Raw genomic sequence first — 27,300 nt, forward strand, 5'->3', positions numbered from 1 at the left:
TCCCCCAAACTGGTGTTTTATTCTATAATTAGATTCACCAAAAAGCTTCTGCAGTACTACACTGGTTAACAAGAAGCCAAATACAGTCCCCATTAGGCATTCTAACCCTTGGCTCCTATCTAGACAGTCTAGTCTAATATAGTGATAGGTTATTGAAAACCCTATCAATCATACTTAAAGTTCTGCCAATCCCAGATCAGGTTACCCTCAGGTCAATATATACTTCAGATCTTACCCAAATAGTACACTGGTAGCTAATCCTTTGTAAACTAACTGAAGATTTATTAATAAAAGAAAAGAATAGAGTTATTAAATGTTTAAGGAATCATATACATACAGGTGATTTTCAGTGTTCATGTAACATCACAGTTGGGATCCTGATCTATCTGCTGGCTTGCAAAAGTCTCTTTGGAACTATCCTAAAAGGTTAGAATCCAAATGCAGCTTAGATGTAGAGTCTGCTGGAGTCTTTCCATACCTTTTCCAGAGTATTCCATGTAACTACTTGCAAAATCTCAGTCCCACGGGTTAAACCTCCCTGTTCAAAACTGTGCAGACTAGAGATGAAAGGATCAGGCCAGAAGTTTCTCTTTATAGCTGGTTTTTCAAGTGCTTTGCACACAGCATGAGACTGAGTATTCTTCTTTGTTGAGTACACACTTCGCATCACTTGAAGTTAACATTCTATTTACTATGCATACACAGGTAATCTAGTTATACTGATGAATGTAAGGCGAATGCTGATCATAGATTATATCATGGATAAATAAAATGAAGACAATATATGTAATTGTTAATTTCATGCAGTGTCTCACATCTTTGATCTTAAGGTCTACTGAACACAGTTGCATACATAATGTAAAGACAATTAAGACATGAAAAGAATAAGCATCTACAAGCTAATTTGGTTACGTTGTTAAATTTCTCAAAGGATACAGGTAAACACAGACTTAGCATCTACCCTTGATTTCTGTTACTGCAAATGAATGGGTTAATTATTGCTGATCTAGTACATCTCTTCGAAATTCACATACAAGTGAATTGTCCTGGTACAATTGTAATACCTTGTTAAGTTGTTATGGGTCATACACAGGTTGGCTGGTCTGCCAGTGTCACAATTACTAATATTTTTGTTAAGATTATTCTTCAGCATGGAATTATTATATGCTGATTATTGGATAACTGAGGTTTAACGATGATTTACTGTTTGAGAGCTGTATTTGTACACTCAGGAGAGTACATTTATGCACTTTCATTATTATTAATGGGTTGAATTTTCCACAAATTATTTGCAGTGGAATGAGCCTTTGAAATTGTATTTTCCTTGTTAAAATGAAAATTTCTATGAATAGTTTAAATTACTTTTCAATATTGTTTAACTCTGGTATGAGATGCTATCTCATTATTTTCAGAGCTATCAGTGTATCAGCCCAATTCTTTATTCTCACTATTGATGACAAAGTGACATACAGTCTGAGACAAATGTTAGCCATGCAGCTAACTGACCAGATTTATCCCATTCACTTTCATGAACAGGGAGGATATTACTCAGGAGGAAAACTCTGTGGTGATATAAAGGGGGAGGGCATGCTGCTTGATTGTTTGCCACTTCCTGGGAACTAGTAGAAATCCCTCCATTAAGGCATCCTGGAGATGAATATCCATGGGATTTTGAGCGCAGGGTGTTGACACTGAATTTAATCACCAACATCAGTTCCTGAAGTATCTAGGATTTTTTCCTCAAGGTCTCCTATCCAAGTGCTGATTAAACCCAATCATTTTGCTTATGAGACCTGTTGTGAGTGTAGCCCAGGGTTGAACAACCATTCAGATGCCTAGTTATCACACTAGTTTCTAGGATGCTTTTAGCCTGAACTCTTTTAATGAAAAATGTTTTTGTACTTGCGATTTTTATTGTTCTTTTAGCAGTTACTTATGTATACAATTCCTTTAAGGTCTAGTGGTTTCTTAGTTTTGATTTGTACCCTGTTGTTTTAAAGGATTTTAGAATGGAAAGGCTATGTTCTGGATTAGAAGAATGTGTTCTGCATTAGGTTCTAGTGCTGTGCTCTGGCTACAGGTCTGTTTTGACAGACCTGCCACACCTGTGTTACTGCTGTAGAACTTTTTGAGGCATCAATAAAATTCACTTACTTAGAAACTCCTAGTTTCAGGTATTTATAACTCATTTAAAAAAAATCATGGTCATCTGAAATTGATACGTGGTGCTCTCAGCCTAGAAGCAAAATAGTTTCCACACATTTTGAAATAAAAAAGATTGGTCTGGTCTTTATTAATTTAGTGGCATATAAACATAAATTAAAAGTGAGGGCACTCCAATTGTGTTTATGTGTCTCTGTGTGTTGAAAACACAGTGGAAACAACTAAATGCTCTAAGTCTAAAGAAATGCAAAGCCCAGAATTCTCACTGTCCCTGCTCCCATGTTTGAGAAGCCAATAGTGCTGTGAAGATGTTGGGCCAAATTCACCCATTTGAGTAAGAGCATAATTTTTCCTGACATATCTACGGCAGACAATCCAGGAGGAAAGGAGCAGAACATGCTAATCCACAAAATTCTCTAACTTATAATGGCTTCCCAATCATTGGCAGTAGTTTTACTATAACTTTGAGTGTAATAAGGACTGTGAGGTATTTTGAATACTTTTCTCCAAATTGGGTCCAAACAAAACATCTATGTGAAGTTCAAAAATGTTTAGTTTGCTCTTTACAGTATTTACAATTCAATTTTCCTTGGCTACATCCAGAATCAGAACCAGTGCTTTGAAAATACCTCATGAAAGTTTCTTCTCACAGTGTTTCCAGGCAAAACAAAATAAGCAAGTACTGGAAATCTCATAATGGACCTCATTCTTGCAAAATTTCCAGGCACTTTACCAGGCCAAAGAGGTTCAGATAAAGATCTGAACTTTGGATGCTTTTCCAAATATCTCAACTATTTGAAGTTAAAAAATCAGTAGACACTGGTGATGCTATGGGCTATTTGGGAAAACATACTTGTGGAGGAAAGCTGTACCCTTCAGTTGCTGCTGTGCTAATTTGCATGAGGAAGATTATAGGAGAGGAACTGAAGCACATACACCACAATCCTCCAAAAATATGTTCTGCTTACCATTAGGAATAGGAAAAATCATAGATGTCAAAAAGATATGGATCTTGTGATTTTTCGTTCTCTCCACAATTACTAACCTTTCTTTTAAAAAAAAAATCACCCTTTCTGTTCCAAAAATATAGTTATCATGGACTATGCCTACACTGCATGTCTTTCTCAACAATATATGGCCCCACCAGTAGTAGGAACAATGGAAGTGCTAGTGTAGATAGATAATCAGTGTTCTAACTACTGTTGTCATCTAAATATGTTGAACACATGTTGGGCAGAGGTTTCCAGATGGATCGTGGCTTTATTACAATAACTAAATGAAGAGTAGTGAATTAAGGTTGGTTTTTCTACCTAAGTCTCAGTTTCCGCAAAGACTTGTGCATGTGAATGGTCCCACTGAAGCTAAATTAATCCTGTTAATAAGTTTTTTTTTCCCAGAATTTAGAATTTTTGGAATTTTTAAACTTCAATTTTTCAATCTTTTAATATTATTCCGTAAAAGTCTTGTATGTCCCAGTGAAGTTTTATCCTATTTTTACTATCAGAAAGAAAGCACGTGCACACATCTCCTGTGGGGGTAGTCCTAAAAATTGGCTAGTTTTCAGCATGTTTAGACTACTTGCTGGCTCCACCCTACTGACCCTCACTATATAGTCTAGCTGATCCTGATAAAGCACATGACTCTTCCTGTGAATGTAAATCAGAGACTGTATCAACCAGTTTCTGCTATGAGATTATGAGTAAGGCTAAGATTTTTTACATGGTTATTTTTAGTAAACATCATGAACTGGTCACAGGCAGTAAACAAAAATTCACAGAACCCATGACTTGTCTGTTACTTTACTAAAAATATTTGGGGGCAGGGCTAGGTAGGGGGGAGGAATGGAGCCCTATTGGGGGGGGAACGACTGACAGGCTGAGCCCCCAGCCATGGGGGCACACAGCCCCTGCTCCAGAGCTGGCCCAGCTGTGGGATAGGTGTGAGTGACTACCACTGCAGCCCCTGCCAAGCCCTGGCCACAGTGGCGGGAGGCACATGACACTGGGAAGCTGCAAGGGAAGTATGTGCCCCCAGCCGCAGCCCCTGGTGAAAGCCGCAGGGCTAGGGTGCACCACTCCGGCTGCAGCCCCACCAGGCCCAGGCCGCCATGGAACTAGGGTGCATGGCCTGACTGCAGCCTTGCCAAGCCTGGGACACCGCAGGGCTGGGGTGCATGGCCTGTGCCAGGACCCTACCAAACCCAGGACGCCATGGGGTTGCATCGCACGGCCCGGCTGCAGCCCCGCCAAGCCCAAGACACCACAGGTCTGGTGCACCTGGCCCCCTCCCAGCCCAGGACGCATTGGGGCTGGGGCACATGGCCTGGTTGCAGCTGCTAGCAGAAGCTGCAGGGCTGGGGCGCATGATCCTGGCCCCTGCCAAGCCTAGGATGTGTCAGGGCTGGAATGCATGTCCCCCGCCAAGACCGGGATGCGTCAGGGATGGGGCACACGTCCCTGGCTGCAACCCCCAGTGGAAGTCACGAGTATTGGGCCTCAGCCCCAGCTACATCCCCCGATCCCAGCTGCAGTCCCCTGGAGGAAGCAGCAGGGCTGGGGCTTGCAGGGTCCTAGTTCCAGCCAGCCCCAGTTGCAGGGCAAGGGCGCAAAGTCCCACCTACTGTTCCTGAAAACCTAGACATCACTGAGGTCTAGTAAAGTCATGGAATCCATGACTGCTGTGATCTCCATGAGTAAATTGTAGCCTTAATTATGAGTAATGTAAAGAAGCCTTCCCAGATGCCACCATTGTCTCTACTTCTCTACAGTCTGCCTTTTGAAAATCTCTATTTCACTGAAAAAAATTATTTTTCATTGTATGTACAACTCAGTGTTTAAAAACATACTGCTACTTGACTGTTGGCTACTGACGACTAACTAATTTTAGAATTGTAGAAAGGAAAGAGAGAATTCCACCTTTTTAAACAAGTGGGGGAATTAACTGTAAAACAGTGAAATAATATATATGGATCATGTATGTATGGCCAAATTCTGCCCTGTGTGTTAACTAATGAGACTCCTTATTTCATTGGATGACATCGATTTATGCCAGTTTCTGAATTTGTGCTTTATTCTTCATCATAAGAAAGATTATTATAAAGTGTTAGGTGGAGAACTGCAAGAATTGTGAGAAGTATTTATGTTGCTTTTCAGGTAGAGATATCTGATTTCAAAGAGTCCGTAGTAGATCCCTTCAGCTGTTCAGGGTCTAACATCTTTGTCATCTTATATGAATGCTTGTCTCTTGTACCAGTGAGGCAGCACCAAACTGAGAGCATCAGATAACCTTTGTTATCTGAGAGAGAGAAAATAAATGCTCAGATAAACTGGAATCAGTTGAAGTGAAATTTTCAACAACTTAAGTGAAATACAAATAGTACACTTCAGCTCTAGTTAACTTCACATCTAAGTGCTTCATGAGTGCCTCAGATGTTTAAGGGAGAGATGCTTTGAGTGCCTCAGGTATTTGATGAGAGATGCTTTATTGTCTGTGTAAACAAAGTTAATGCAACAAATGCATGTTTTTAACTTGACTTAAAATCATGCAGAAGCTGAACTGTGCCTCTGCTGTGTTATTTACTGCTTCTTTGAAAATACAAATGTTAACAAAAATAGGACTGCTTTAATGCAAACTCATTTTAATTGGTGGATCATTTTGCTTCCTGTTTAGGAAATGATGCAACATCAATAGTCAACTGTCTTCATATACTTGGCCAGACTTTGGATGCAAGGTAATGCTGAATACATTTTCTAAAGTATAAAAAAATCACTTAAACCCAAATAGCACATGTACAGTAGGATTTGGGGGCTGATTATCTGTACATGGGTACAGAATTTCTAAAATAAAAAAGGGTTGTTCTGCTGAAAAAGTTCCTATACTGAATGTTGCTTCATTATTATTCTTGATAACCTGAGGTTTTGGTAATACAATATAGAGCTTTTCATCTCTAACTCACTGTTTCAACTCCAGGCCAGTTCAGTAGTGACCAAAAACTGCTGGCTATTTAAGGGTTTTGTCTCGAGTGGATAAGTGTCTCAAAAGCTGTCATAACTATTGGAAATAATTTATTATTTTGCTTACAACCTCATGATCAGAGAAGCCAAGAATTGAATGGGCATTGAGTGAGGTGTGCTTTCACTCTTTGAGTATGTTTTCACTGCTGAGCTAATTCGGGCTGTTATTTGAGATCTGCTTCTAACCTCTCATCTGTTCACACACAAAAACTCTGACCTGAGTTTAGTGGTGTTTTCAGCCCAGGCTAGCTGACTCAGCTGGGTCTATAGGCTAACGTGTGGCTGTTGCATTCATTCAGGCCAGTAAAGTGCCCATTTTGCAAGGAAGATGCGGGCTAAACCACTCAAGTGCTGATCGTCCTCGGATGCCCTCCCCACAGTTCTCTCCAACATGTCCAGAAGCACTGACAAGTTCTCCCACTAGGGAGAAGAATCGCAGAACAGCTCACTTACAGCAGTGCTAAGAACCATGGCATGTGCCCCCCAGACGTCCTGGTGACAGACACATGGGCGAGTGCAGTAGCAGTGACTATATAGTGACTTGAGTATGGCTTTGCAATATGGCTGCCCACAGCTAGGCTAGGTTAACCCAGGTGCCAGTCACCCAAGTTAACTCTGCAGTGAAGACATACCCATGGAAAGGTCCCTTTAGATCAGGATTGAGACACATATGTATAGCTGTACATGGAAGCTTCCATTGCTGCCACCTATGCAGTACATATTCTGTGAATAAAATAGGTTACTTTAGTCTCCTGGGCTGTCAAACCTTTTTCACCTGGCCTGATTTCTCTCTCACAATCAAAATGAAAACTCTGTGAAATTGTACTTTTCTATGAATAGAGGACTTCCTACAGTCAACTCAGCTAGCCTTGTGTTTCTGTTTGAAGGCAGTGACACTGAATTACAATATTGGACACAAGTGATTGTAGTTCTATAACCAACATGTTCATGTTGCTCTGTTTCTACTAGAGATTTTAACTGTGGCTTTCAGAAAACCCACTCTGATTTTTAAAATTGCTGAAGCAAAATCTGGCTGTGATAGTTGGGTAGGCATTTTGGGTGGCAGTTTAAACAACCATAAGATTCCTATTCTGATGATTTAGTTGGCTTCCTCATTCCTTGTTTTTATGAAGCATTTAAGCCTTTCCTTAAGAAGCCTTGTCAATGTAAAGTGAATTGAAATCCTTTCCATTCTGCAGAGTGACACTCTGACACTGCTTTTCAATTGGAAGGTACTTTCTTTAGGGAAAGAAGGTTTTACCCAGTAGGAAGGTTTTCCCAAGATCTTGTGTATCATTTTTATATCATCCAAGAGTAGACTTTGTTTCATGGTTTCTCTAACAGAATATGGTCTTTAATTCTTTTATATGTAATGCACAGGACTGTGATGAAGACTGGTCTGGAGTCTGTTAAAATGGCATTGAGAGCATTTTTGGATAATGCTGCAGAAGATCTGGAGATGACAATGGAAAATCTTAAACAAGGCCAGTTTACACACACAAGAAATCAACCAAAGGGGGTGACACAAATCATTAACTACACCACAGTGGCTCTCCTGCCAGTGCTCTCTTCATTATTTGAACATATTGGACAGCATCAATTTGGAGAAGATCTAATATGTAGGTATTATTTAGAAATCCCAGGCAGCTAATGATCTTTATTGTTTTGTACTGAGGGTTATTACAGTTTGGGTTCTAATATATGGGGACAAACCCTGACAAAACTCTGCCAGAATTTTCACTGATTTAAATGAGAATTTGTCTCAAGCTTAGAATAAGGTCTGCAGGTTTTATCCCATTGTTTAAAAATATGGGAGGGAGTGTGCTTTTGTGGTTAGAAGATAGGATTAGAAATCTGGATTATATTTCTGACTTTGCCATTGACTTGCTATGTGATCTTGCATAAATCACATAATCTCACTCTGCATAAATTTATCGATCTATAAAATGAGAATAATAATATTTATCACACAGGCGTGTTGCAAATTTAATTTTTGTATAGAACTTTGAAGTTCTCTCATGAAAACTGTTGTAATGCAACCTCATTCATTCAAACTTTCAAGCAAGGTTATGCCACCTGACTTTAGCTACAAACATTACCTTGTTTCAATTGATCGGATGTTCAAATGGGTGCATGAGGCAGAGCAAGAGGAACTGCTGAAGACATCTGCAAGGGGCTGATGTGGGGAGGTACTTCTGAAGCTCCATTTCTGTGCAGTGCAGGAGCACAGTTGATGCAGAGCCTAAATTTTGTAAATCGCCTAATTTCGGTGGGACTAAAGCTGTTCTCTCGCAGTTCCTCTTACAGTCCACAAAGCAGAGTTTCAGTCTTGTGCTGCTTAGAATCCCCACAGGAATTCTAATAGCCAGCTCCCCTTCTATTGTGAGCAGCAATTCTTCCTCCTCAAAGCTGGCCAGCTCAGAAATGGAGAATTGTTGAAAGAGGAGTCCACCTATGGAGGATCTAGAAAAAGAGACTGAAACTCAGCCATCTGGATTTTCTGAGTCTGAGAAAATATAAAATAGCTATGTGGAAAATGGTTTTCTGATATTTATAATTTGACAGGGTGATGCTAGACTATAAGTTTTATTTCTTTATCAGTTATGGTTGAAGACATTTAATTTCAGTGTCTAAAGACATAATCCAAAAGTAAAAAGCTGTGGAACTATATGCCATCTACAGAAGATCAGGTATACACCTACTACTCCTTTTTGTTTTCTGATCCAGATAGAATTTCATCATTAGTCTCTGACAGTTTATTACTTACACGATTTTAATCACCTATTCTACGTGATTTTTATTCAGTTATTATAAACCCACTAATAGTATGAATTGTTGGTTAATTTGAACTGTGCTTACCTATTTTACGCAGTACACAATAGCACCACTTCTCTTCACACTATATTTTAGGAATAATAGCCTTTTCGCTTGAGTGTCATTCCAGTTTGTGTATTTTTTTTCCTCAGTTGGACAGTTACTTTTTAGTACTGGGCAGTTTTATCTGTTGTTGTTAATAAATTTTGAAAAAGTGTTTTATTCAGATATGACCATTATTGGCTTTAGAAGAGACTCTCTGGAATAGCTCTTCAGTGGGAGGAGTTAACTAGAGTGTCAGTCCAGTCAATCAAAAATATCTGCCTCTCCCTCATGCAGTGTGAGAGATTGAAAAACCATCACTACTGAATTTATGGTCCCATCCCCCTACCAGAATGAAAAACATTTGGGTGAATGAGACAAATTTTCTCAATCTCTTAATTTACACTGGTGTAATGACCATCACCTTGGCTGACAATGAGTATTGAATAGAAGACCTGCAGAGCTGAAAGTAGCTTGAACTAAAAAGCCAGTCTGTAGCTGGGATGGTAACAATCTCAGATTGTCTGTAGACTGGACACAGTGGGGGTCATGTATCACAGAGACTACTGGGTTACGTACTTCCTCTGGACAGAATATGCTCATCCTGAGTGTCGGAGGCCCATATCTGCTCAACTCCTGGATGAGCTCCCACTTATGTGATGTACACCATCTTGAACTGGGGACCCCAGAGCTAAAAACATGAATCTCTGCAGCTTGAGCTAAAACAAAAAACCCAGGCCCTTTAGCAGGCAGTTGTAACTAGAGCTGGTTGAAAAATGTCCGGTGAAACAGAGTTTTGTCAGAAACTTCTGGTTCATTGAACCTGAAATGTGAATGTGAACGTGAATTGGGTTGAGTGAACTGTAGTCGAATCACAATCATAGTTCTGACTGGCGGGCAGCTGGAGAGCCCTAGTTTCCAGGGTCTTTGGCTATGGGGCAGCAGCACCATGCCAGTGTTTCCAGGCCCCTTGCCATAGAGTTGGGAGCCTGAAAGCAGGGCTGGCGCCAGGCACCAGCTCAGCAAGCAGATGCTTGGGTTGGCCAAGGAGAAGGGGCCGCACGTCAGGCTCTTCGGTGGCAATTCGGCGGCAGGTCCCTCCATCCCTCTCGAAGGGAAGGACCTGCTGCCAAATTGCCGCTGAAGAAGAAAGCGGTACAGTGAAGCTGCCGCCGATCACGATTGCGGCTTTTTTTTTTCCTTCACTTGGGGCAGCAAAAACCCTGGAACCGGCCCTACCTGAAAGCCCTGAGCTGGGGCCTCTCAGGGCTTCCAAACTCCCTGCCATCGAACTGGGAGCCTGGCAAAACTGGCTCTGCAGAAGAGCGCATGGAAGCCCTGAGAACTTGGACTGTAGCTGGGCCTCTCAGGGCTTCTAGGTTCTCTGCTGCAGAGCTAGGAACATGGAGGTCCTGGGAGGTTCTTCCAATGTCCAGGGCTCCAGAGCAACCCGAAGCCTGCTGAACCAGCTTCCTTGAGAGTCAGGCAGCCTGTGGAGCCAGCTGACCCAGGATTTTGGAAGCCCTGTGGTCCCTGGCCCAGAGTTCTCTGCAGGGCAGGGCTGTGCCAGAGCCACAGACTCTGGGGCCCCCAGCTGCTGCTGACTGAAATTTAACTTCTTTGTCCATTTCACTACTCTTGCCAGTCCGTGGAGTATATTGTTTAAGAAATACCATATGTTAGTGTTTCCAAAACAATTTTGGGGGAATTTCTCATTCATGGGAAATTTCAAAAAACATAACCTCAATCTCTTAGTGCTATTTGCTGAAAAAATAGCATAGGGGAATTGAAAAAAAGAATATGGAAAACTGAGAAAAAGTTGTAATGTAATCACTTTTGGAGGGGGAAGGGAGCCATGTCATCAATTTTTTCTCCCCAATTTGATCAATTCAGTTTTTTACAGCTGCACATGGAAAAGCAATGTTGTTCTTTACACTACACTAGAATTCATAATGTGATGATTGTTATTCCTAAAACAAGCAATGAAGAGAAAAATTGTTGGGGGGGATCAGGTGATCATTTTGTTTTGGTTCCCTTGGCTGACTAATGATTTAGATGTTATTTACCTGTAGCTTTATCTAAAAATGAGGTAATATCATTAAATATAATTTACAAAATTAAAAATCTGTTCAGCAAGAGTATTTTCCCACTGTTGTATATTTTACAAAGCATAATGCATTCTTAAATTGGTTAGTTCCCTGATTATATTTTCCTTTTACTCATTTAACACTTTAGATAATTGCTCTGGGAATTTCCTGCTTTTAAAGTACTGCTAGCAATTGGAAAAGATTCAGTACACTGTATTGCATAGATTATATCATAAATCAAATATCAGCTTCTATAACTATGCATAATCCTAACAAAGATGGTTTGCTATTTTTCACAGAAAAATAGAGCATGCTAATGGTACATTAAATATAATATTATTCTCAGTATATGCTTTCTATTGAATTAAGTGGAAATTTTTCATAAAAAGCTATGTCAGCATCTGGCCATCAGACTACTTTTTGTATTTACACAGTGATTTCTATAGATGATGTTTGGTAGCTTGTACTCATTAGTATGCAGGTTGTCAAGTCAAATATAATTAGATTGTCTCTATATTTTAAGCCCACTATGTAGTACGAAAATGGAATGCAGTAAAACCTTTTTCTCTTACTTCTCTGTCCCTTTCCCTTAGTGGAAGATGTTCAGGTCTCTTGTTACAGAATATTGGCCAGCTTGTACTCTCTAGGAACCAGCAAGAGTATCTATGTGGAGCGGTAAGATGAAAAATCATGTACATAATTGTAATCTTCATGTATACACTTAGCTGTATATGTAGACGTCATGTGCACTCTTTATTAGAATGTTGTTTTCCAAGGTGGAAGCACAAAAAGGAGTGTGGGGAGAAGTTGGAGGGGAGGGCAAAAATCAAGTACCCCTTAATAGAAAAGGGAGTTATGGTAATAACTATACTGGATTTATTATAATTTTTTTAAAATATTTGCATATAACTGTGTAAAAAGATAGTCTTCAATTAGGACTGAAAAGGTTCTTAGTCTAAAATACGATATTTCTTGCTTCCATTGGGACTGCAGGATCTGACTTTTTTGTATAATACAAGCAGTATTAATTGCAAGGGGAACTTAGACAATTTATGAGTTCCAGAAGGGGAAATTGCAAATTTTCATTACAATTAGTTTTATAATTGTTGCTTGTAGATTGATTAACTGTACTATATTTTATGGTTATCTCTCATTTATTTTTGTTCATGATGGATATTAAAAACTTGGTGTTTTCACATTTTGTAAATAAAATGTTATATGTTCATTTTACAATTTCGTTCTAACGGGTAAGAAATCCAGTCAGAATTATTGAATTTTGTCATTCATGGTTCTATTAACAAATCAAATGAAAAAATCATAATGCATCAAAAATGTACTTTTTGCATTTGTACTTCAAGTAGAGGTAGTTCTGAACGATAAAATTCAAGACTGAATCTTGAATCCAGTCTGGATGGGCTCATTCTCAAAAAATCACTGTTGAAAATAATCAGTGATTCTACAGAATCAGTCAAATAGGCCATAAAGCACGACAGAGAGAGAACTTTATTCATAACCCTTTGTACTTGTATCACACTTTCATCAAAACACTAATTAAACCTTACAACACTCTGCAGCATCTCATTAAGTATCTACAGTCTGCAGAGGGGGAAACTGACAAATAGGGAAGATCAAGTGACTTGCTCAAGATCACAGCAAAGCAGTAGCAGACCCAGAATAGCACTGAGGAGTGTAACTTCCTTGCCAGAGTGTTTGTTCTCTACCCCCTTCCATTAATTCTCATACTTGTATACAGTTAGGGTTGCCAACTTTCTAATATTCTAATCACACAAAACTGAATGCCTTGCCCCTGCCCCACCCTTCTCTCAGACCCCACCCAGGCCCCATCCCCACTCACTCCATCCCCCTTCCCTCCATTGCTCACTCTCCCATACCCTCACTGACTTTCACTGGACTGGGGCAAGGGTTTGGGAGGGTGTGTGCGCTCCAGTTGAGGGGGTGCTTTGGAGTGGGGTGGGGGAAGAGGGGTTTGGAGTCTAGGAGGGAACTCAGTGCTGGGACAGGGAGTTGGGGTGTGAGAGGCAATGCAGGGTGCAGGCTCCAGGAGGGAGTTTGGGTGCAGGAGGGGGCTCAGGGCTGGGGTAGGGGATTGGGTGCAGGCTCTGGGAGGGAGTTAGGGTGCAGGAGGGGGTTCTGACTTAGGGCAGCTCCTGGTCAGCAGCTCAGCAGGATTAAGGCAGGCTCCTTGTGGCTCCCAGCAGCGGATGGCATGTCTACAGGGCCGGCCAGGCAGCTCGGCACAGTGAATGCTGCTTACACCCACAGGTGCCACCCCTGCAGCTCCTATTGGTCGTAGCTCCTGGCCAATCAGGGGCGGCTCCAGGCCCCAGCACGCCAGGCGCGTGCTTGGGGCGGCATGCCATGGGGGGCACTCTGCCAGTCACCGGGAGGGCAGCAGGCAGGCTGCCTTCAGCGGCATGCCTGCGGAGGGTCTTCTGGTTCCACAGCTTCGATGGGACGCCTGCGGGAGGTCCACCGGAGCCGTGGGACTGGTGACCGGCAGAGCGCCCCCACGGCATGTCGCCATGCTTGGGGTGGCAAAATGTCTAGAGCCGCCCCTGTGGCCAGTGAGATCTGAGGAGTCAGCACTCAGGGTGGTGGCAGTGCGCAAAGCTTCTTCAATCACTTGTGTGCCTAGGTGCTGCAGGGACATGTTGGCCACCTCTGGGAGCTGTGTCGAGCCAGGGCAGGCAGGGAGCCTGCCTTAGTCCCACTGTGCCACCAACTGGAATTTTAAAGGACAGGTGCTGACCAGAACCTTGTGGGTCCCTTTTCGACCTGGCATTCTGGTCGAAAACTGGACACCTGGCAACCAGTTTGGGAGTCAGAACGTAAGGTTGCAACAAGTCAATATAAGTTACACTGTTTCAGCTATCAAAATTCAGGGACTCTGTACTATGTAAACTTGTTTCTTTTACAAATCACTGCATCCTGGTAAAAGGGCTCCGATTTACATGATGACTGATGTTATTTCTCAGTAGCCCTTAGTCTGGGAAACCTTGTATTCTATCAAAGAGTCATTATTAGCTAATAAGAGTTGAAGGATGTGTAACTCTAGAGAGAGATGCATAATCACTGTACTCCAAATGGCTACTGCCTTCAGAACTGCTATCTATCTATAACGCTGTGCTCACAACAAACATGACCACCTCAGCCTTTGACATCACCCCCACTTGTCACCCCATCTAATCATGAATAGAATTAAATTTAAAAATAATTACTCTCCAATGCGGAATAAAAATATATGCAATTTCAAGTGAATGCTCTCCAAGTGGCATATATTTTATTATATATTGACTCTCACAAGAGCTATTGTGAAAGTGAAGTGGCCTCTTTCATCTATTAAAGTCCACAAACATCAGTGCATATAGAAAGCGGATAGAATGCTATCTTATAGATGTATGTGAAACAGGTTCTTTTCACGTGGACATTATGTAGGTCAGGGAGGAAATCAGGAGGGGAAATAGCTATGAGAAATATGATGGAGTTAAAAGCTGAAGTTCCTGTGTTTATTGTGGGTATTATGGATTGGGAATTCAACGGCATTCTGTTACAGCAGAAACTCCAGGTTTCTCCTTTCTCCTGGGTCAGAAAGGAAGGCAGGATTTTGACCAAACTGCAGAATTTCTGTAACTTCTAGGAATCTCCTCAAGTTCTCCAGTTTGATTCTTACTTCCTCATGCATGTTTTAGTCCAAAAGAAATTAAGAATGGCTTGTTCATCTCTTGATACTATCTTTATTTAAAGCTGCCCACAAGCTTTTCAGAATGTTACAACACCTGACAGTCATTTTGACAATCACATACTACAATAAAATTGACTTGACTGTGGGACCTAATGTCTCCTCTATATAGGAAAACTGATAACCACAAAAAAAAATTTATTTAAGCAATATCATTTTTTCTACAACAACATACTCCCTACATATTTTTATGTCAACTCTTTTGGTTTTAAGATATTCTGTGGGACCAGGATTTCTTTGCCTCCTTGAGATGAGAGTAATTTATTTTCTGTGACAATGTTTTTTTCTGTGTGAGAAGCCACACTGTTGAGCCTTGGGGTTCCAAAGTTGAGGGGAGACATGTCTCAGATAGCATAGACTGACACATTTTCTTTTATATCAGAAGGAATCAGACTGGGTGGTTATAATTTACAGGAGTGGGAAAACAGCAAAAGTTTTAGCATAGTAAAAACTTGAGAATATATCTGAATAATTCAGTAATAACCATATCCCGTCTATATCAGACTTTAGCTTTTGGGCAAGTCCAGGAGATGATTATTACTTATCTCACAAAAAGGAGAAATGCCCTCCAGTTATCATTTAGATATAATGATGGTAACATTTGGCCTCTTGATCCATCAGTTTATTTGGTAGCATTCTCTCAGTAGGAGACACAGTTTAGTCAGTATTATTGGAAATTGAGAGGAAAATAATAGGATTACTGTCATTATTGTTGTTATACTAGTGCTGTGTTTTTCTTAAATGCTCCTTGGTAGCTCTCGGCAAATATAAGTAGGCCCAGCTTTGACATTTTATATACAACATTTTATTTGTGTAATGGCAGAAGGCTAATGTCCTCAGATATCTGTTAAATGTATTTTTCTGTTACTGTGTAGTTATAATCATGTAGCAGATTCTCTCTTTGCGAAGATTATAGTTTGTAATAAAAGGAAGGATGGTACTGAACTAGCTTTGCATATATTCAGTCAGAAAAAATGTGTGTGTATATATAACGATGAACATTTGTGAATTCACAGGCAGCGCTCAGCCTTAGGAGAATGTTTGGCTGCTTTTGCTGGTGCCTTCCCTGTGGCCTTTTTGGAAACTCATCTGAACAAACATAATACCTACTCTATCTACAACACCAAGTCTACAAGAGACAGAGCAGGTACATCCAGAACCTCACAGGCAGGCATTTTAACATCTGGATTTCACACACAATTGTGGTTGTCTTATTCACTGCATTTTTACATACATTTTCTATTACAGCAATCCTCCCTTTCATTTACTGATCTGTTTGTATTCATTTGCTAGAATGGTAGGTTAAATCTTGCAAAACTCAATGTTTTTCATTCATTTTTGAGCTGCCCAATATTGCATATGGAGATATTATTTTGGAATTAACTTGCTAAACTAGTTCCACCTCATTCTGATCATGTTGATACATTGCAAAATGGAATAAATTTGTAATATCAGAAGCTATTTGTATTGTATATAAATAAGTGCTTTTATATAAGATTTTATATGTCATACGCAGGTAGAGATTTTAATACTGTCTACTATCATAAATAAAATAGCATATCTTAATGAACAGTTTTAGTTCCTCATCTCTCATTTTCAGCCTCAACTCTTTCTGGGACTTATCTGTATCTTTAATTGGGGCTAAATATTTTAATACATTGTATGCCCTTAACAAGTAAATACTTAGGATAGCATGATATAACTTGCTTGCTGTGGTGTACTCTGTATTTTAAGTGTAGTAAATACCACAGCAAAGGCAAATACAAATAAGTAAACATTTGTTCATGTAGATTCCCCTTCAGAGGACTATTTAATAAAAACATAGCTGGGGAATTAATGCTGTGCCTTATGCTGTTCCCTACTGGAAATATTTTAGAGGTTCTACTGATTAACTTGTATTATTTTAAACTACCATGGGTGAAACTGAAAACTGGACAGCTACCTATAGAATATAATTTTATTTTGTTATGTCTCATTCTAAATTTAATGCATACCACAAATACACCTCTACCCCAGTATAACGCGACCTGATATAACATGAATTTGGATATAACGTGGTAAAGCAGCGCTCCGGGGGGTGGGGGGAAGGACTGCACGCTCCGGCGAATCAAAGCAAGTTCGATATAATGCAGTTTCACCTATAACGCGGTAAGATTTTTTGGCTCCCAAGGACAGCATTATATCGAGGTAGAGGCGTATTGAAAAAATGAAAAACACTATGCTATAGTATACAACAATTACTTAATGGCATCTTATGTATAACTTCACCCACTCAATTTTAAAAGAAGAGCAACTGATTCATTCTTCTATAGAGCTACAGTAGTCTGTCTGGCAAATGTCAGTGTCTATATTAATAAGTAATATGTTCTGGTAATTGTAGTACATCCACAGTAGCCTATACTGTCTTTTGTGGAAAGAAATATCCTTTTATTAATACTAATAATAATAATTTGAATTTACTTTTATTGAGGATTTCAAAATGCTATCCAAACTTCAATTAAGCAAGCGTTAATGCAGCTCTGTGAACAAATATGTATGATGTATTCAGTGTTAAAATGAGACTTAGCCTGATTTTGAAAAACAGCCCAGACGATAGGCAGATACAAACAATTTGGCTCCAACTTCAGTACTGGGACTAATCTTACTATACAAGTTGACACTTCCATTGAAGCTGATGTATAACTCTCTACTCAGTTCCATAAAAGCATTCTTTCTTTGTGTCTAAAGCTTTATCAGCCAGATGGACATCTTGTGAAAGAGAAAATAAAAGTAGAATGGAAAAACATTTGGATATAAATGTTTACGTGTGTTTTCTCTTTGTGATACATTTTATTTTTTTTATTTTCTAGCTCTTAATTTGCCAATCAGTGTAGAAGAGATTTGTCCAAAAATTCCTTCCCTGGAGAAGTTAATGGAAGAAATAGTGGAATTGGCAGAGTCTGGTATTCGTTACACACAAATGCCACATATAATGGAAGTGATATTGCCTATGCTGTGTAGCTACATGTCACACTGGTGGGAACATGGGCCAGAAAACAATCCTGACAAGGCTGAAATGTGCTGCACAGCCTTGACCTCAGAGCACATGAACACTCTGTTGGGTAACATACTGAAAATAATCTATAACAACCTAGGTATTGATGAGGGAGCCTGGATGAAGAGATTAGCAGGTAAGATTTGGAGATATGAATAATTTGAGTCTGATTCTTTTCTCATTTACATCAGTTCACATTGACTTCAATGGATTTACTCTATATTTACCCCACTTGAAGTTGGAAGAGAATCAAGCCCATATTTTACAGCCTCTTTGAATAATACAAAGTCTAATTAAATGAAACAATAAGACAGCAATTCTTTGAAAGAGAGATGATATATTTTAAAATAATTGGTATATATCGTCTTGAACTTAATAAATTTCCCTCCTTCAAAAGCATGGCCATCTTTGCATTGTAATATGCCATTTACAGAACTGAAAGAATTGTATTTCTGCCACCAATTTATCTATATATACAGAAGGCAATTGTGTGCTATTCCAAAATCTGGTTTTTGAAGTGTTGTCATTAGGCTTTATGATTAACACCCTGCCACCATTCCACAGGGTCTGTCCAATGCTCCAGTTTCTAACTAGTCCCTTCGGAGTGTGATCCCTTTAATGTGCTTGGGGCCCAAGGATACACACAGTTCCAAGGATCCAGAACTGAGCCTTCAGGCACCAACAAACCCTGTCTGTCTTATGGTTCCTTGCAGTGAGTCCAGCCAAAGCCAGACTCCTGCAGAAGGCTTGTGCTGTGTCCCTTCAGGGTGCAGTGCTCATAGTGATTATTTGCATCAACTCCAGGCAGCCTTTTCCAAACAAGGCAACGATTTATTTGTCACCTGATGTACAGAGTCTGAAAGTCCTTAGGTTAGGGTAGAGAATCAAAGGTTAAGAGTTCAGCATGGCCAACGTTAGGCCAGGGCTCCCTTGAGCCATGCTACCATCAAAGCTATCTAGGCTCTCTCTCTGTCTTGGTTCCTAGTCCCAGGTGTGTGTGTTCCTGTGTCCCTCCAAAGGCCAGCTCTTAACCCAGCCATCTGACTCCTTTCTGCTTTGTTCTCCCGCTGTAGCCTTTGCTCGGCTTCTCCATGAAGAGATATTGGGGGGAATCTCCTTCTTCTTGGCTGTTGGTTCCTAGATGTGAATGTCCTGGCCATTGGGGTTCCCACTGTCTTTCTGGATCCTCCGCTGATACGGGTTGGTTCCAGCCAATCCTTTAATGACCCATTCATACCACCCCAAACAGTTACATGACTCAACCCTCATATCTTCTGCTTTGCCCCACGGGCAGCTTTTTACACTCTATGCATAGGAATGCAAAGCACAGGGAAACTGAGGCTCTCATAGGAATCATAAAAATATCACTTCAGCATACACTCCTTTGAGATGGATGGCAGTTCATAGTTACTTTTAGGTTGTGTGTTTTTTTTTTAAGAAAGATGATAACAACATTGGGTTTTATTGAAAATCACAAAAGTGAAAGGCTGAAAACACAGCTGATTTGTTGATTTGTCACCTTGTAAAACTTTATCATCTTCCTAGAAAAGTCACTCTGATTCAATTTCACATGACTTTTCAATACTTATTGTCTTCTTTCTGTTGTTTTTGATGCTTATGTTTTTGGTAACATACAGGTCTGGACCCCCATTTTGATAGTCACTGTAAGATAACATAGGCAAACATGTTCCCTGCTGCAAGTTACTTACAATCTACGAAATGTATTGTAGGTGTTTGTTATCTAAACAAACACTAGCTAAATACTTCCTTAAGGATTACCCTTTGGATGAGTGGATTTGCAGAAAATCCGGCCTAGGTACTGTAAATGGCTGAGTGATGAGTGCCTCTCAACATTTTCAGAGGCTCATTTAGTCCAGATGAGATCCCAAAAGTTCAAATGTGTATTCATAACTTATCCAGGCTTGTGCAAATGCAAGATGTGTCTGGCAGTTACTAGTGCAAGCTCCCAAATGAGATTTCCAGTACTTCCTCCTTTCAACCAAGCCAAACAATACTGTGTGAAGGAAGAGCTAGGAGCTCAGGAACGATTTATCCCCCACATACGTCACTGCACAACATTTACGTACTTTATGAAACTTTTTAATTTTCTTAATGCAAAATGCTGCAGTAGATATAAGACAAGTTTCATGGTGTTAAGTGTTTAGCATGATATTAGCTAATTTGAATCCCTGTTTTCACACTAACAAAATGAACTTGTGGCCCCACTGAAGTCAGTGCAGCGCTCCCATTGACTTTAAATTGGACCAGGATTTCATCCTCGTTCGTTAAAATAAAATACAGGAGAGAAAAGGTAAAGGTTTTGGATTACACTTCATGGTCAGGTGTTTATTATAGTATTAATTTGCCTTAAATAGTGTTTTCCCAGCCTATCATAATCAAAGTGAAGCCCCAGCTTTTAAAGACCCACTTCCTGCCGCTGATGGATAAGTTGAAGAAAAAAGCAGCAATGGTTGTATCAGATGAAGACCATTTAAGAGCAGAAGGCAGAGGTGACATGTCTGAGGCTGAACTGCTTATCCTAGATGAGTTCACCATTTTGGCACGGGACCTCTATGCCTTCTACCCTTTGTTGATTAGATTTGTGGACTATAACAGGTATGTGGAAAAAAACAAATTAGTGAACCCTTTCAAAACCTAGTTATGTTTCTTGATACTTCATTTTTGTGCCTTGATTATGTCCTACACTGAATTTACATAACTTTTCTTCAGACAATCAATTTTAAAGTGACATTAATAGTACCTTATTGCAGACTTACTGCAATTTTAGGAAAGGGATTTGGAGAAAAATCACAAAAAAAATAATTTCCCATTGCATTTTGCCTATTATTATGAGGAAACTGTATTCAGATGTTGAAATAGGGCATCAAAAGGTCACTTTAACATAAATTAAAACACATGCATGTCGTTGTACTTTTTTCCTGGTGATATCATGTTAAAAATTGATTTCAAAGCAAAATGTTACAATTGCATTATCTAAGCCAGAAAGAATCATCACCAAGTTTTTTTTCCTTGTTATCTAATTTTAGGGCAAAATGGCTGAAAGAACCCAACCCGGAAGCAGAGGAACTGTTCCGCATGGTGGCTGAGGTATTCGTTTACTGGTCAAAATCCCATGTAAGTAAATTCTTACAATTTTTATTTTACTGTAGTTTTCTTGGCAGATGGGTCAATTATTAGAAATGTCCATCCTTTGAGAAGGAGGTGCAAGTGGTGCATTGCCCTCTGCCCAGGTAGATTTCCTTTTTCTTTTTTTCTGTAACAGTATTCCAATAGCTTTAACCATATGACACAACAAGGATTTATATACAGTGTGATGCAACATAGCTCTACTGATGCATCATTCAAACAGTAAATTAGTTATATTGGATCATACAGGAGGGTGCGTCGTTCAGGCAAAACTGGTTGTGTGGGGACCATCATGGGATAATTTGTAACAATCCTACAATGTGTGGGGAAGCCGATTCTGATTGCCTTACTTGAGGTTTCCTTTTGCAATGCTCCAAGATAGACTCAAACACAGTTTATCCTCCTTGCTTATAAATCACCACTGACACTTTTTTTCTGGCTATGAGGATGGATCATACTTTCTCTGTTCAGGCCGGCATTATTTTCTCCCCATTAATCAGATAAAAGTGCTTCATCATGAGGAGTTTGCCATCCTCTTTTTCTTGTAAGATGCTAAACATGTCATTCCTTGTAGCCAGTCTGTTCCACTCGAGAGCTGCGAGGCCTACGAGCAGTCCAAATTTTGGTCTCCGGTTTGCTACCAGTAATGATCTTTGAATGGTTGCATGAGAAAACATACATAATGATGGAGAGGGGTCTGTGGACAAGGAGATGTGTATGGCTGTTAATTTCCTGTCACTCCTGAAGTTCTGTGAAGTTGAAGAAATACAGTGATGTCTTGTAGTTCTATGACCATATGTATTTCTTCATGAGAACTCGTATTTCTTTCATAAGGCTCCTGTACAGATGGTCATTATTGAGTTCTTGCCACCAGCCTTATATTTTTATTTCCCCCTGCACTCCCTTCTTTGTCTGAATATGTAGCTAATCAATTAGTTTAAATTGATGTAACTCACCACAGAATAGTAAAATCTACCCACCACAGCTGGATATCCCGCCTCCTTCAATCTATAGGCATGGTTATGATATAACGTATGTAATAGAAGAGTCCTCAGCGAGACTGTCAGACTTGAAATCTAGAAGTTCTTTGAAGAGAATGTATAACTTTACTTCCACTGACTTAACGCTGCATTGCAGATTTCTGTTTCTTTAACAGAACTCAAAGGAAAGCATTTCACTTATTTTGCCATTTCGGTAACGGCTCTGCATGAGAAGGTGTCTTACTGAAGTCAATGGGAGTTCTGTGCACAGAGCAGACAGACAAATAGCTCAGCAAGTTTTAAATCAGGGTTATGCTCTGTAAAAGAAGTCCTGGCATTCCATGTTTGCCTCTTGGGGTATGTCTGCACTGCAGCTAGACACCCGCGGCTGGCCTGTGCCAGCTGAGTTGGGCTTGCAAGGCTCAGGCTGTGAGGCTGTTTAATTGCTGTGTAGGTGTCTGGGCTCAGGCAGGAGCTTAGGCTCCTGTAGGACCCTGTAAGGTGGGAGGGTTCCAGAGCTCAGGCTGCAGCTTGAGCTGGAACATCTGCACTGCAATTAAACAGCCCTGCAGCCCAAGCCATGTGAACCTGAGCCAGCTGGCACAGGCCAGCCATGGGTTTCTAACTGCAATATAGACATACCCTTGGTGACTTCTAGCTGAGATTCACTAAATTGCAAGTTAGGAAATTTCCTCTTAATACCATTCCTGCAAAACTCATCCTGGGATCTCAACCTGGGTTTTTTCTGGCTTGTACACCAGCACCAGCAACAAAGACTGTGCATTAAGAATTAAGCTATGAACTTCACTGATGATACGTGTTTTAGAATAGAATGCAGCTCATGACGTGTGCAAGAGTAAAAAGCAGTAAAATTACTAAAAGAAAACTGCCAATAAAATAAAATGAAACTGAACACTCACAGGGAATAGGTGAGTGAAGAAGTGTCATCTTTACATAGTTGCATTTCCCACTATAATCACAGTTCTGCAAGTCTGAGTGATAGTATTGTAGCATTTCTGTACTTAGAGGTATTTTAACTAATATTATCTATGAACCCCACCAAGCACAGCCTAAATACCTGTTCAACAATTAGGCGCTGAGTCAGCAAAATATATAAGTGTGTTTGTCATAAACAGATAGCTAAGGGTTAATGTCTCTTTCACCTGAAGCACCTGACCAGAGGACCAATCAGGAAACCGGATTTTTTCAACTTTGGGTGGAGGGAATTTTGTGTCTGAGTCTTTGTTTTCTGCCTGCCTGCTTTCTCTGAGCTTTGGAGTAGTTTCTACTTTCTAGTCTTCTGTTTCTAAGTGTAAGGACAAAGAGATCAGATAGTAAGTTATATGGTTTCTTTTCTTTGGTATTTGCATGAATATAAATGCTGGAGTGCTTTGATTTGTATTCTTTTTGAATAAGGCTGTTTATTCAATATTCTTTTAAGCAATCGACCCTGTGTTGTGTCACCTTAATACAGAGAGACCATTTGTATGTATTTTTTCTTTCTTTTTATATAAAGCTTTCTTTTAAGACCTGTTGGAGTTTTCTTTACTTCAGGGAAATTGAGTCTGTACTCACCAGGGAATTGGTGGGAGGAAGAAATCAGGGGAAATCTGTGTGCGTTGGATTTGCTAGCCTGATTTTGCATTCCCTCTGGGTGAATAGGAAAGTACTTTTTGTTTCCAGGACTGGGAACGGAGAGGGGGAGTCACTCTGTGTAGTTTCACAGAGCTTGTGTCTGTGTATCTCTCCAGGAGCACCTGGAGGGGGGAAGGGAAAAAGGATTATTTCCCTTTGTTGTGAGACTCAAGGGATTTGGGTCTTGGGGTCCCCAGGGAAGGTTTTTCAGGGGGACCAGAGTGCCCCAAAACACTCTAATTTTTTGGGTGGTGGCAGCAAGTACCAGGTCCAAGCTGGTAACTAAGCTTGGAGGTTTTCATGCTAACCCCCATATTTTGGACGCTAAGGTCCAAATCTGGGACTAAGGTTATGACATGGTGTAGCAGTGGTGGGATATAGACAGAATCCAGAAGCCAGTAGGAATATTATATTTTTCTTTTCTCTGCTAAGGGCTTTTTAGCACAGAGAAACAGTTTGGTTTTAAAAGGGAACCAGAGAGAATTTTTTTTTTCTGCTCTCTCTGGCAGTTTGTGGCTTGCATGTTAAGCAAGAAGTCGTTAAGGTGCTATCACGAGTCTTTTGTCACACAATAGCACTCCCATTGAGAGTCATTACCAGCACTATATAAATGCAAATAAAGTGGTTTTTCAGGTTTACTTAACATTGAAGATTAGCTAAAGGCACTGTTGCTAGGCAGACTTCAGGAGGCAACAGAGAACCTGCAGTTCAGAGGATAAACACCGGAGGGCACCCCAACACAAGAAAACAGGAATCATGACTTCTAAGGCAAAAATTAAGGCCGAAGAGCAATTCAAAGAAGCTGAACACAGGCGACAAATGGAGATGAAAGAAAGAGAAGAACAAATCAAAGAGGCAGCACACAAAAGAAAACTAGAAGAAGAAGAGGCAGCCCACAGAAGACAGATAGAACTCCAGAGGGAAGCCCACCAACAGGCCATGGAATTAGAAAAGGCTAAGCAACAGACTCCAGCCAACCCTAACAACCCGGCGCCAATTATTGCTCCACAGCACAGGAAATTTCCCACCTACAAGGCAGGTGATGACACCGAGGCCTTCTTGGAAAATTTTGAAAGAGCCTGTCTTGGGTACAGCATCCCCGAAGACCAGTACATGGTAGAATTAAGGCCACAGCTCAGTGGACCTTTAGCAGAGGTGGCAGCTGAAATGCCTAAGCAGCAAATGAATGACTATAACCTTTTTCAAACCAAGGCCAGATACGGAATGGGGATAACCCCAGATCATGCCCTTCGGCACTTCAGAACCCAAAAGTGGAAACCAGAGGTGTCATTTCCCAAACACGCCTACTACATTGCAAAAAACTATGAGGCCTGGATAACAGGAAACAACGTTCAAACCTTGGAAGAACTGCACCTCCTCATACAAATGGAGCAGTTCTTGGATGGTGTTCCTGAAGACATCACACGGTACATACAAGATGGAAAACCCAAAGATCTCGCTGAGGCGGGGGAGATTGGAGCCAAATGGATGGAACTGGCAGAAAGCAAGAAAGCTACTGTCAAGGGGAACGATTACCCCAGGGGGCACACAGACCATAAACCCTACAACCGAGGACAGCCAAAGCCCCACATACAACCCAAGTAAAGCCACAGACGCCCTACTCTTCCACCTCACCAGTCTCCAGTAACGCACCTCGGCCCAGTGACCCATCAGATGGAAGATGCTTTAAGTGTAATGAACTGGGACATATCAAGGCCAACTGTCCCAAGAACACCATGCGAGTGCAATTCATTACACCACCATCACACCAAAGATCCCCAGGCCCAGATGCCTCTCAAATACCCTTGGAGCAAAGGGAAAATTTGAGAGTGGGCGGAAAGAAGGTTACTGCGTGGAGAGACACGGGGGCACAAGTGTCAGCTATCCACCAATCCTTCGTTGACCCCAAATTCATCAACCCAAAGGCCAAAGTTACAATTTACCCCTTCATGTCACAAGCTGTAGACTTGCCTACAGCTCAACTGCCTGTCCAGTACAAAGGCTGGTCAGGAATGTGGACTTTTGCAGTCTATGACAATTATCCTATCCCCATGCTACTGGGGGAAGACTTGGCCAACCAGGTGAGGCGGGCCAAGAGAGTGGGAATGGTTACACGTAGCTAAACCAGGCAAGCTTCCAGACCCATTCCTGTTCCTGAGCCGTCCACAGACGCCCCGTCTGTGTTACCAGAGACCCAGACAGAGGTAGTGGACCCGGATTCCATGCCTACCACTGAAACAGCCACAGCATCTCCAGTCCCAGGCCCGGAACTGGAACAGCAACCAGCACCAGCAAGTGCAACCACATCTTCAAACTCAACGCCAGAGGGTGCCAGCGAGCCAGAACTGGCAGAAGCACAAAACAGCCATACCCACAATGCTCAGCCAGAGCCTGAAATACCCTCAGGTGCACCAGCGGGGAGCGGTACACCAGCAACGGAAACAACCCCATCACCAACATCGCTTCCAGAGGGACCAAGCCCAAGTCCACAGTCTGAGGAAGAACTGGTGACCCCATCCTCAAGGGAACAGTTCCAGGCTGAGCAGGAAGCGGATGACAGCCTTCAGAAAGCTTGGGCGGCGGCATGGAGCACCCCACCGCCTCTCAGCTCTTCTAATCGATCCCGGTTTGTTATAGACCAAGGACTTTTATACAAGGAAATTCTTTCTGGTGGACACCGGGAAGAATGGCAGCCGCAAAAACAGTTGGTGGTTCCAACTAAGTACCGGGGGAAGCTCTTAAGCTTAGCCCATGATCATCCCAGTGGCCATGCTGGGGTGAACAGAACCAAGGACCGGTTGGGGAAGTCCTTCCACTGGGAGGGGATGGGCAAGGATGTTGCCAAGTATGTCCGGTCTTGTGAGGTATGCCAAAGAGTGGGAAAGCCTCAAGACCAGGTCAAGGCCCCTCTCCAGCCACTCCCCATAATTGAGGTCCCATTTCAGCGAGTAGCTGTGGATATTCTGGGCCCTTTCCCAAAAAAGACGCCCAGAGGAAAGCAGTACGTACTAACTTTAGTGGACTTTGCTACCCGATGGCCAGAAGCAGTAGCTCTAGGCAACACCAGGGCTAACACTGGGTGCCTGGCCTTAACAGACATCTTTGCCAGGGTAGGTTGGCCCTCCGACATCCTTACAGATTCAGGGTCTAATTTCCTGGCAGGGACCATGGAAAAACTGTGGGAAACTCATGGGGTGAATCACTTGGTTGCCACCCCGCACCACCATCAAACCAATGGCCTAGTGGAAAGGTTCAATGGAACTTTGGGGGCCATGATACGAAAATTCATCAACGAATTCTCCAATAATTGGGACCTAGTGTTGCAGCAGTTGCTGTTTGCCTACAGGGCTGTACCACATCCCAGTTTAGGGTTTTCACCGTTTGAACTTGTGTATGGTCACGAGGTTAAGGGGCCACTACAGTTGGTGAAGCAGCAATGGGAGGGGTTTACGCCTTCTCCAGGAACTAACATTCTGGACTTTGTAAGCAACCTACAAAGCACCCTCCGACACTCTTTAGCCCTTGCTAGAGAAAACCTAAAGAATGCTCAGGAAGAGCAAAAGGCCTGGTATGACAGACATGCCAGAGAACGTTCCTTCAAGGTAGGAGACCAGGTTATGGTCTT

General features: G+C 41.3%; 1 protein-coding gene across 4 annotated transcripts in view; it reads left to right on the forward strand.

Moving 5' to 3' along the window:
* The window catches only part of RYR2 (ryanodine receptor 2), a 737,385-nt gene that overhangs the window by 549,575 nt on the left and 160,510 nt on the right, over window positions 1–27,300 (forward strand). For all 4 annotated transcript variants that reach the window (XM_030556966.1, XM_030556967.1, XM_030556968.1 and 1 more), the window contains 7 exons: window positions 5,833–5,893; window positions 7,557–7,795; window positions 11,713–11,794; window positions 15,896–16,026; window positions 17,729–18,049; window positions 20,289–20,529; window positions 20,961–21,048. In XM_030556966.1, the coding sequence (XP_030412826.1) occupies window positions 5,833–5,893; window positions 7,557–7,795; window positions 11,713–11,794; window positions 15,896–16,026; window positions 17,729–18,049; window positions 20,289–20,529; window positions 20,961–21,048 (1,163 nt within the window). The remainder of the gene's footprint in view (window positions 1–5,832; window positions 5,894–7,556; window positions 7,796–11,712; window positions 11,795–15,895; window positions 16,027–17,728; window positions 18,050–20,288; window positions 20,530–20,960; window positions 21,049–27,300) is intronic.

The sequence above is a fragment of the Gopherus evgoodei genome, chromosome 3 (assembly GCF_007399415.2).
Source record: "Gopherus evgoodei ecotype Sinaloan lineage chromosome 3, rGopEvg1_v1.p, whole genome shotgun sequence".
Taxonomy (NCBI): domain Eukaryota; kingdom Metazoa; phylum Chordata; order Testudines; family Testudinidae; genus Gopherus; species Gopherus evgoodei.